Source organism: Patagioenas fasciata (genome assembly GCF_037038585.1).
Source record: "Patagioenas fasciata isolate bPatFas1 chromosome 6 unlocalized genomic scaffold, bPatFas1.hap1 SUPER_6_unloc_2, whole genome shotgun sequence".
Lineage (NCBI taxonomy): Eukaryota > Metazoa > Chordata > Aves > Columbiformes > Columbidae > Patagioenas > Patagioenas fasciata.
The window spans coordinates 535,081-546,190 of NW_027288504.1; the positions used below are offsets into that span (position 1 = coordinate 535,081).

The 11,110-nt window shown below is 57.8% G+C and overlaps 1 protein-coding gene across 1 annotated transcript; it reads right to left on the reverse strand.

Moving 5' to 3' along the window:
- Positions 1 to 371: 371 nt before the first annotated feature.
- LOC136116273 (uncharacterized) lies at positions 372 to 10,857 on the reverse strand. The gene is made up of 4 exons (XM_071802914.1): positions 10,765 to 10,857; positions 8,102 to 8,238; positions 2,690 to 3,025; positions 372 to 2,390 (listed from the first exon to the last, which is right to left on the reverse strand). The coding sequence occupies exons 1-4, from the start codon at positions 10,855 to 10,857 to the stop codon at positions 2,009 to 2,011; spliced, it is 948 nt and encodes a 315-aa protein (XP_071659015.1). The 3' UTR covers positions 372 to 2,008.
- Between the last annotated feature and the right edge of the window lie 253 nt (positions 10,858 to 11,110).

The following is an 11,110-nucleotide window of genomic DNA, read 5'->3' on the forward strand; positions in this document are numbered from 1 at the left end:
CCCAACCCTTCACCCCAAATACCTTTACCCCAATGTCATGCTTCCCTAAACCCTGCACGCCCAAATCCTAACCCTGCACCCCAAAATCATGAACCTCCAAACTCAGCCCTACCAAACCGTGCACCTAAAATCCTGCACCTCAAAATCCTTCTCCCCAACCCTGCACCCCCAAATCCTCCATCCAAGTCCTGAACACCTGAACCCTGCACCCTTCAAACCCTGCCCTCCAAAAGTCTTCACCCCCAAACCCTGCACCCCAAGTTCTTGAAAACACAAAACCTGCACCCCCAAAGCCTCACTCCCACCCCTTACTCCAGAGCCCTGCACCCTAAATCCCTGCAGCCCCAAATCCCATCTAACCTTGGACCCCCAAAACCTGCACCCCTAGATCCTTCCCCTCAAAACCTGCACCCCCAGATCCTGCTGCCCCATACCCAGCGCCCCCAAACTCTGCACCTGGAAATCCTGCACTCTCATAACCCTGCACCTCAAACAATTCCCTCAACCCTGCACCCCCAAAACCTGTAACCCCAAATGCTGCACCCGCAGATTCTGTCCCCAAACTCTGCACTTCCAGATCCTGCCCCCCTAAACCCTTAAAGCCCAAATATTGCACCCCTAGGTCCTTCAACACCCTGCACCCCCAAATTCCCCACCCAAAAACCTGTACCCCAGATCCTGCACCCCAAATTCTGTCCTCCCACACAATGCACCCTAAATTACTGCAGCCCCAGGTCCTGAACACCCGAAGCCTGCACCCCCAAGTCCTGTACCCTAAAGCCCTGCACGGAAAATGCTGCCCCTCAACTCTGCTTGGACGGTGCTCTGAGCAACCTGAGCTGGTGAAGATGTCCCCGCTCACGGCACAGGGGGGTGGGTTGCAACCTGAGCAGCTTTTGCAACGGATTTGTGGTGTCTCTGCACCCCTGTGCAGTTGTATGGATGTGGCTGTGCTTGGCTGCAGGATGCTGGAGGAGGAGCTCAGGGCAAAACTGCAGTCACAAGAGGCCCGGCGGGACCGCATGCGAGCCCAGATGCTGAGGGACCTTGAGCTCCTCCTCGGGTTTGAAAACAACATCGACAACCTCATCTTGCATCTGCACGGCATCACCGTGCCCGGCCAGGTACCCACCCAGCGCTGGGTGGTGCAGTGACACAGTGCGGTGACACTTGGTGCAGCCACCGTCACCCCAAGTGGCTCATTTTGCCCACCAAGGTGGTTCTCTCTGTCTCCAGGATGATTCTCTCCTGTCCCAGGGGGTGGAGGAGAAGCTCCAGTACCTGGGCCAGAAGCTGCAGTACCTGGCACAGCGGGCGGCCCACCTGTCCCTGACAGGCACATCCCCGATGGGAGCAACGGGGTACGTGGGGTCTCCATCCCTGCTGGGGTCTTCGGGGACCCGCACCAGGCTCCTCCTGATGGCCCGTCCCAAGTGAGGAGGATGGAGGTGGCCCCATGGAGCACCTCAGCTCCAGGTGGCACTGGGCACTGCAGGGTGTTGTCCCCAGGGGATCATCAAGGGCATCCCTTGGGTTCTAACACCCACCTCCCCTTCAGCAATGAACCCAGGGTGTCTTTGACAGACTTTTGTGAAGGCCAGGGATTTTCTGGAGAAAAAAATGTCGAGCGATCCTCGGAACGTGGTGGTTTCCTTTGAGGAGAGAGACAGCAGCGATGACGGTAGGAGAGCTTAGCGGGGACGCGTCCCACGGGGACTGTCCCTGCCCCTGCCTGTTGGGATTTGTGACCATCCTCGCCTGTCTCTCCTGTCCCAGCAGAGTCCAGCCCATGAGTTCTCTCCAGACCTTGTGCTGTCTCCAAGCCTTTGAGCATGGGTGGTGCTTTTAGGTGGGGATGTGGGAGCATGAAGGCAGCCAGTGGGGTGGTGAGCATCGAACCACAGAAGGAACAAGAAAAGATGCTATGGGGCAAGGAGGGAGAGCCTTGTCTTCAAAATCACCTGGTTGTGAAGAATAACCAGTGCTGGGGTCTGTCTGTGGCCTCTTCCTATTGGATGCTCTTGGAGGAGCCACTGAGTTTTTGGAGCTTGCCACCTCTTTTGAATGAAGCTGGAGCGGCGTCCAGCACCGCGTGGCTCCAGACCTTTCTGGGAAGCCCCGGCAGCTGGGGATGGGTCACAGCGGCATTGCAGCTCAGCCTGGGATGCTGGGCAGGAAGAGCCAGGGCTTGGCAGGAAAGCTCCTTGTGAAGCCACCAGCCCTCCAAAACGTGCCGGCTCTCCCTGGTGACACCGGCACAGCGGAGGGGGCCGTGCAGACCCTCCCCAGCCCATTTCTCTCTGTTCCCTCCTCCAGAATCCTCTGAATCTGATGACGAAGATGACGAGCACGTCCCCACACGGGAAGACATCAAGAAGGAGGGGCAGCAGCTGATCGAAAGCAAGAAGAAAGCCAGCAAGAAGACGCAGCAGTCGCTCCAGGAGAGCTTTGGATGTCCCAGACCATCCCTTGTGCTTCAGATGCCCCCACCACCCCACGTCTTTTGGATGGCCCAGACCATCCATTTGGCTCTGCACTCCCCCGCCACCCCTTGTACCCTTTCTCCACTGGGTTTAATAAAGCAGATCTTTTTTGTTCCTCCCAAAGCTGTGGTCAAGCTGCAATGGGGGGTCCTAGGTCACTTCTGTCACCCGGGACGCATGGGGGTCAAACCCTGAGGAGCACTCACCTGGGTTTGGAGGCAGCCCCATCGCCCTGGCCCTCACCCAGCTGTTCTCCTCGCAGAGCTGGGGATGGGCTGGGGTGGGGACGGCGTTCCTGGCCAGAGGAAAGCCGGGGGCAGCCTGGCTTCCCCTCCTTGATCCTGTGGAGCCAGCAACTTCCTGGGACCTCTGTCCCCCAGACGGCTCTGGCTGCACCAGTGGGCCCGTGTGTGTCCACAAACATCTGCCAAAGCCTCAGCTGACCGAGAAACCCACCTCTCAGCAGCGACATCACCGAATCCAAGATCCAGAGTCTGTTGGTCAACAGCTGGGAATGTCCCAGTTCCAGGTATTCCGACAGCCTGAAGGTCATAGAGAAGAAAATCATAGAATCCCAGAATCAGACTCACAGAACAGTTTGGGTTGGAAGGGACCTTCACAGTTCATCCAGTCCAACCTCTGCCGTGAGCAGGGACATCTTCACCCAGATCAGGTTGCAGTTGGTAGAAATGATGACCTTTCAGAGCATGCTGGTGGTACTTTGTCCCTTGTGCCCTGCCCTGATGTGCAGAGACAGAAGGGACACTGGGAAGCTTTGGGGAAGATCCTCCGTATGCTGAGGTGTTGCGTCTCCTTCCTCTTCAGCCTCTAAAAGGTATTTGGTAAAGAGCAGAGCTGGAACCGGGGGTTCCCATCATTTGGGATAAACCCTAAAAACTCATTAATCATTTTGGTTGGAAAAGACCCTCAAGATCATGGAACCCAACCATAACCCACCCCTGGCACTGACCCCTATCCCTGAGAACCTTGTCTAAGGCTTGACAGGAGCTCCAGCGCAGTTGTCTGCAGCCGGTGCCGGCGAGAAACCTAAAATAGGACATGGGAGAATTTGCATGGGAGCGTTCACCACACGGAAATATCTCTGCCTTGGGAGGGCTGAGATTGAGTGGGTTGGAGGTTCTTTTTGTTTTCAAGGATGTGATCAAAATCACATGAAATGACACACAACGGAGGGTAGGCACAGGCTGGGACTGACACCGGAGCCTCAGCACCGGGTTTTATCCTTCATGGAGAAAGGGAACCAGGCTAAATCAGCCAGTTGGAGGCCAAAACAAGCGGCTCCTTTGGCTGTTCTGGGACAGGAGATGCAGGCAGGGCCACCAGTGTGGCGTCTGTCCTGGAGCTGCAAGGGTGGGATGCGGGACGAGGCGGCCAGAGCTGCTTCCACACAAGGAGGCACAAACATCTGCCATTTCCATGTTGGTTTTAGGAGGGTTAATATATGTGATGCTGATTTTTGAGCCACACATCGCCTGGGTTGGCATCACCAGCCACAGGTTGGGTTTTAGCATCGTTCTAAAATGCTGGAGGGAGCAGGGTGGGACTGAGGCAGCACTGGTGACAGAGGGACAGAGCCCCTGGGGTCCATGTCTGTCTTGTGCCGGACAACCCAGAGTTGGACTCGGTTCTCTGGGGAGCCCCAGGAGAGCAGAGCAGAGGGGGAGCATCCCCTCCCTCCACCTGCTGGTGATGTGGCCCAGGACACACTTGGCTCTCTGGGCTGCAAATGCACATTGTGGACTTATGTCCCTTTTGTCACCCACCAGCCCTTCTCCACAGGGTTGCTATCCATCCATCCATCCATCCATCCATCCATCCATCCATCCATCCATCCATCCTCCCCCAGTCTGTGCTGGTACTGGGTATTGCCCTGACCCAGGTGCAGGACCTCGCACTTGGCCTGGTTGAATTTCATGAGGTTCACATGGATCCCCCAGCCTATCCAGGTCCCTCTGGATGCCACCCCTTCCCTCCAGCACATCGACGGCACCACTCAGCTTGGTGGAAAAGCAGAAATGAAGTGTCTTGGGTGATGCAGAGGCCAGGGAAATGTGCCTGGCTTTAGCTCTCTGCCAAGAACACCTGGGGAAACCCTTTGAAATGCTTCAGCCACTTTAGCAGGGAAAAATAACACCCCCACACAGTTGCCAGGCTTTCACTGCTCACGCAGGGACAAAGCACAGCGCGGGGACAGCACAGCGCTCACTCCGGAGCTCACCGGCTCTGACACCCGTGCCTGTTTGGGAGAAATATCCATGGGAAAGATTTTGTGCTCTGGGATTCAGGTCATCTGAAGAACACCAGCAAGCAGAACGACTGCCAAAACCTGCACAACGATGGGACCAGCTCCAGCTCCCCTGGGGAAGGAGGCGGCTGGTGCTTGTCCCAGCCCAGCCACACCATGGGCGACCCAGAGCGGATGACAGCAAAGCCTCTTTCCAGGCTCTATTCGCTGTGAGATCGTGGGGCAGGGTCCCATCCAGGGGGGACATGGGGGGAACATCCTGCCCAAGCTCACGGGGAGCAGAGGAAGGGACAGAGGGGTCTGGGTGGCCCCAGAGGAGCTTGGAGCAGAGCAGGGGGCACAGAAACCCAGGGAGGGTCTTGGAGACGGGTCCAGAGAGGATCCAAGTGTATATGGGGAGGGGGAAAGGAATGGGATGGTGCAGGGGGTGTCACACAGGGTGGGAGTGAGCACGCAGGGACCAGAGCCAAGCTGAAGGTGCTTGGTGGGGATAGAGGTGATTGAGCAGGGGACAGGAGCAAAGTCCTGCGGAGGGCAACGGAGCTGGAGGGGATTTGGAGGGGTAAAGAGGAATGGGGGAGAACCAGGAAAGAATCTGGGGCATGGGGGGTGTGAGGGGGAAGCACAGGAGCTGTGATATTCGGGATCAGAGGAACTGGAGAGAGGATGCAGAGGGGAAGAGGGATGGGGAGAACCTAGAGTGCACAGAGAGGGGGGCAGAATGGGTGCCCCCGGGGTGGGGGGAAGGCTGGTTTGCCAGTCATTGCCCCCTAAACGAGCTGGGGCTGCAGGTGGTCCCAGCACCCCCACCCTGGGCAGCAAAGGGGGACCATGGCAGCAGCAGCAGGTCCCACTGCACATCCAGCATCCATCAGGGGGAAATAAAACACCTAAGTGTGGGCAGATAAAGCAGGAAACCCCCAAAGTGGGCACAGGGAACAGAGCTGAGCACAACACATCCCAGCACTGGGGCTGCTGGGCTTAAATTGGTGTCCAGGAGCAGGGGGGTGCAGGTGAGGATGCTCAGGGTGATGAAGGCATCGGAGTGGGGATGCCCATGGGAGAGGGTGGTGGGGGCTCTGAGGTGCTTGGGTATGTGTGTGTGTCAAGCACAGCCCTGTGACACACACGTAGTGGCTGCTGCTGGGTGTCATGGTGTGGGGACCCAGGATCACCCCAACACGCTGCCCTGGGCTGGGGCCAGGTGGGTGCTCCCCCAAACTGCCAGCACCCACTCCTGGGCACCCCCCACTGGCTGCAACCCCCTAGGGCAGGCACAGCGGTGCTGGGCTGTACTGGGACCTGCTGGTTCACAGCAGGATTTGGGGGGGGCCCAGGAAGAGTAGTCGGGCACCCCACCCTGTGCTGAGCTGGATCCATCCACCAGCACCACGTGGAGGACACTGGGGTGCAGGGGGGGTGGGAGGGGGTATGCAGGGTGAAGGGGCAGTATAGTGGGGTACAGTACAGGACAGTGGGTGTGGCAAGGTGCAAACCCCCCTCTCTCCCCCTCCCTCCTTCATCATGGAAGGAGTAAACACATCTCCCCCTCTCTCTGCTACAGCTTCTTTTGTTTGGCCCCAGAGCCCCTGGCCAGGGCCGTTAGGAGAAGGGAGCGCCGAGGTGCCAGGGAGCCGCTGGGCGCCTGCGGCCAGTGTGGGGGATGTTTGGAGGCTTCAGGTGCACCCACAGCCAGAGTGGGGGCGCAGAGAAGCTTCTGGAATGCCCACAGTCAGATCTGATCAGCCAATAACAAACGGGACTCTCGTCAAGACTTCGCCCATTTGTCGCGGGTCTCTCGGAGCACGAGCGAGATGCTGCCGCCAAGAGCCCCCCCGGGATGGAGACTCCGCTGCCTTGCCGCTGCAGGTGTGAGTGAAACTGCCCATCGCAGGATTGCGAGTGTATTTATACTTTCCGTGCACACATGCACGTGTAACTTTCCATGCTCAATACGAGCCTGTGTAAAATTAATCCTCGTATAATCACGGGTGTATTTTCCTCTCGTGCTTCCACATAAGCACGTGTAACTTTCCGTGCACATTTGCACGCGTACTTTCCGTGCTTAGTGCAAGCACGTGTACTTTCCGTGCACATTTGCACGCGTACTTTCCATGCTTAGTACAAGCACGTGTACTTTCCGTGCACACTTGCAAGTGTAACGTTCCGTGCTCAATACAAGCATGTGTATCAATTATTTCTTCGCACAATCGCGTGTGTATTTTCCTCCCCTGCTTCCGCACAAGCACGTGTAACTTTCCGTGCACATCTGCACGTGTATTAACCCTCGCAGGATTGCGAGTGTATTATAAATTTACCCTCGCAGAATCGCGAGTGTGCACTTTCCGTACTCACTACAGCACGTGTATCTCTTCAAAACAACCCCACACCGTGTTCAGGCAAGTGCGGACTCCTCCCGGACTCAGGGACGGCTCCGGCACTGTTTTGGTGAAGCCACGTGCATGCACTCTGTGCACCGCCTGTCGTATTGGTTGCTGCCCCTTCATAATTTTCCTCAACTGGTATCTGAACCTGTATTCAAGTCACTTTTGGATGCTAAAACCCTGTTTCTCACCGGTTTAACAAAAGTTGGTTTGGACCCTGTTGTCCCTTAAACGAACCTGGGGTGCCTCCGGGACACCCCCCTTTCCATATTGATCCCCAGGAATGAGTCCCCCCTCAGTCTCCTCTTCTCCAGCTCCAGAGCCCCAGCTCCCTCAGCCTTTCCTCACACGGGAGATGCTCCACTCCCTTCAGCATCTTGGTGGCTGCGCTGGACTCTCTCCAGCAGTTCCCTGTCCTTCTGGAGCTGAGGGGCCACAACTGGACACAATATTCCAGGTGTGGTCTCCCCAGGGCAGAGCAGAGGGGCAGGAGAACCTCTCTGACCTACTGACCACCCCCTTCTAACCCACCCCAGGTACCATTGGCTTCCTGGCCACAAGGGCCCAGTGCTGGCTCATGGTCACCCTGCTGTCCCCAGGACCCCCAGCTCCCTTTCCCCTACACTGCTCTCCAACAGGTCCTTCCCCAGCTTAGACTGGAACCTGGGCTTGTTCCTGCCCAGGTGCAAGACTCTACCAGTGCTGCCCAGCGCTGATGAAATAAAGAATGCCGCTGAACAGCGGCATTGCCTCTGCTCTTCACTCCATCTCTTCGCTGCCAGAGAGTTCCCGCTTTCTCCAGAGCGCAAGAGATGAGGCCGAGAGAGCCCGGGAAGAGCCGGAGCCACCCCCGCCTCCCCATGCCGGCCACGCCAGGAATTCAGCCGCCCAAGCGCTCTCCCCGCCACGCCGCAAGCGGCTACCGCTGCCCGCCCAGGGGAACCGGGGCTCCCCGGCCCGGGACTCACCGGCCGTGCCGAACGCCCGCCCGCTCCGGACGCCGCTCAGCGCCGCGCTCGGCAGGGGCACCGCCATGCTGCGCGCCGCCCGCACTGGAAGGGCCCCGTTCCCATAGCGACGGGGGCCACGCCGCGCGGAGTCCGACCTGGAAGGCCCCGCAGCCGTAGCAACGGGTCTGTCTACCGCAGCGCCGGGCTGGGAATGCCCCCCTGCCCTAGCAACGGGGCTGTTTAGCGCGGAGCCTGCCTAGAAACGTCCCCGCAGCCCTGCGGGGCGCGCTCTGCCCTCCCCGGGAACCCCTCCCCATCGCCGGCCTTGCTGCTCCGACCGGGCAGAGCCCGCGGAAGGACTGGAGAGGCCCCGCTGTCACCCCGGGGTACCCGGACGGGAGGTGAAGCCCAAAACCACAGCCAGGTTTTTTTTAGAAATCGGCCCAAAAAGGAAAAGCTGCAGTTGCCTGTGGGCTGTGGAACATCCTGGGGGTGCTGGGGAACCGCAGGGCAGAGTCACAGAATCCCGGGCTGAAGGGACCCCTGCAGACCCCCAGTCCAACCCCTGCTCACGCGGGGTCACAGAGCAGATCACACAGGGAAATGCGTGGGGAGGAAAACACAGCCTGGACCCTTCACTTGGATTGTTGTTTTCTGGAAGACGGCCTTTAAAAACCAGAAGAACATCCCGGAACAATCTCCAGACCCAAGGACCTGGGGCAACTGATTTCTGCCCTCAAATTCTGGCTCCATCCTTCCGAGTCAAACCGGCAGTTTCTCCAACCACTGTGTGTGGTTTTCGGCTCCAGAGAAGGACGAGTATTTCCTTCCCAGCTCCATCAGCAAAGCAGTGCCACACGCGGATTCATGCGCACAAAACTGTCCCGGAAACGTTCTTGACCCCAGGTTCCCTGTATCAGAGTCTCAGACGTTTGCGCTTTAAAAAGATGCCTTAATTATAAGATAAAATACAACTTAAAAGGTACAGCAGAGAAACAGTCCAGGCTGGGGGCCTCTGAGGGGCAGGGAACACAAGGCGAAAGAGCCTTGGGCTTTTAAACCCATTTCTCTAAGAAACCCTCTCAGAAATGGTGGTCGGGGGCAGGGAGGATGGCCGGGCGCTGGGAGAGGTGAAGCGCAGTAGGGCACTTTCCTCGGGATCTCCAGAAATAACTGCGAAACCCCAAAGAAATTGCAGTCCAGAGAAGGGCAGAAGGACGGACGGGATGCTGACAGACGTGAAGTGGTGTATGGCGCTTTCTTCAGGGACTCCAAGAGGATCTTCTCCTTTTCTAAGTAATCATCCCCCTGAGAAGAGGGGAAGGAAGTGTGGGAATGATCCCAGAAAGTGCCACAGAAACAGGGTCGCAGTCCAGGGTGTTGCTCACCAACAAGAGAAACATCCCAAAGCCTCCCTCGTGCCATGTCCCCCATGAAGGGGACCCCTCCTCGTGCTCATCCGGAGCCCAGACCCTCGCAGTCTGAGCAAGACCCGCAGGGGAAGCCGCCAAGGGCGTCCCCGCCTGGGGAAAGACCCAGCAGGGACTTGACGGCACAGGATGGGGACACCACAAAGCCAGGGCAAACGGGCTTTAACCCACCTGCCTCTCCCCTCCTGCCCCCTCTGGGCACTGCGCTGGCTCAGAGAGCTCCGCTGAGCCCCTGCAGAGGATGCGGAGGCCAATTCACACCTGAGGTTTACATACAGGGGCACTAAACCAGCCCCCAGGAGCATCCCAAGCCTCTGGAGACACTGGTACAAGCGCAGCTGCCCCCCGGCAAGTCCCTTCCCACCCGCAGTGTGTGGAAGTCTCACCCAGGGTGCTGGGGAGACCCTCGGTCGGGGCACTGAGGTCCTGGGCTGCGGCCAGCGGTGCCACAGGGTAGTCGGGCAGCTCCTGGCGGGGCTGTTCACGCCGTCTCCTCTGGTGAGCCGTGCTCAGCCGCTGCTGCGCCGTCTCTGGGAGAAAGGCAGAGAGAGAAGCTCTCAGAAGGGCTGGCACCATAACTGCAAGGTGTGGGGGGTGACTTTCTTCCATTCTCTATCGCCTACAGTCATTCTCCAAGTGCCATCTGTTTTTCAAACAGGCCAGATAGGATTATTGAAAGCTGTCATGGTTTCTTTAGTGATCCCCACTTGCTGGAGTGCCCGAATAGTCTCAGTAATTCCTTCCTCCCCCCCGGGATGCGATATTGTTTTAGAGTCACCACCTTGGCAGGTGCAGGCAGCACAACAGGATCCCATTTTGGGAATCCACACAAGACAGTTACAGACCGGATAGCAAATCCTGCGTGCAGAGAGCCGAAAGCAAAACGACCACTTAAGGTTTCAACCGTCTGCCCTGCTAGGACATCAATACCCAGGATATATTCTTTAATTGGGGCAATCAACACTGTTTCAGTAAATGGCTTGGGATTTGCGATTGTGAGGGTAACAGTAGCTTGGAGAGCAGGGGTCAGATGTCCCTCCAAACCACAAATCTGTGATGTAGCATCTTTGTTCTTAATATCACTACGTAAAACTGTGAGCTCAGCCCCCGTATCCACCAGAGCTAACACATTCAAAATCCCCCCAGACTGCCACTCTGCAGTTAAAGGAACGTAAGGACGTCGGTTCTTCCGCAGTTCCCATTCAGCAGGGGTGGCACTGGATGAGTGTGAAGGTCCCTTCCAACCCAAACCGTCCTCTGATTCTGTGAACCCGCCACGTCCTGCGGCAGCGGGAGAGCCCAGGAACGACGCCGTCTGCTCAGCACGCTCAGGGCGCTGCACATCTGAAGGACACCGGGGCTTTAGCATTCTCCTCCAGCTTTATTAAAATCCAGCCCTCTTCCCGAGAAGAGCTGCACCTCCGCCGGGCTTAGCGGCACCAGCAGCACAGGGCTCGCAGGGTCCATCGCGATCTTGGCTGCTCCCTTGGGTTGCTCAGGATGAGGATGGTCTGAGCCGCCAGAGAGCGGATGGAGGGTTCGCTGTCCTGCTCCAAGGGCTGAAGGGCTGCAACAGAAAGAAGCAGAACCCAGAGCT

What these genes read in the sequence shown, in the direction of transcription:
- LOC136116273 (XM_071802914.1), bottom strand. Translation starts at nt 10,857, where the DNA reads ATGTGCAGCGCCCTGAGCGTGCTGAGCAGACGGCGTCGTTCCTGGGCT. An exon ending in GTTCACAGAATCAGAGGACG is followed by an intron (nt 8,239 to 10,764) that starts GTTTGGGTTGGA and finishes GGGGCCTTCCAG; the next exon opens with GTCGGACTCCGCGCGGCGTG. An exon ending in GGGGCTGCCTCCAAACCCAG is followed by an intron (nt 2,391 to 2,689) that starts GTGAGTGCTCCT and finishes GCTTTCGATCAG; the next exon opens with CTGCTGCCCCTCCTTCTTGA.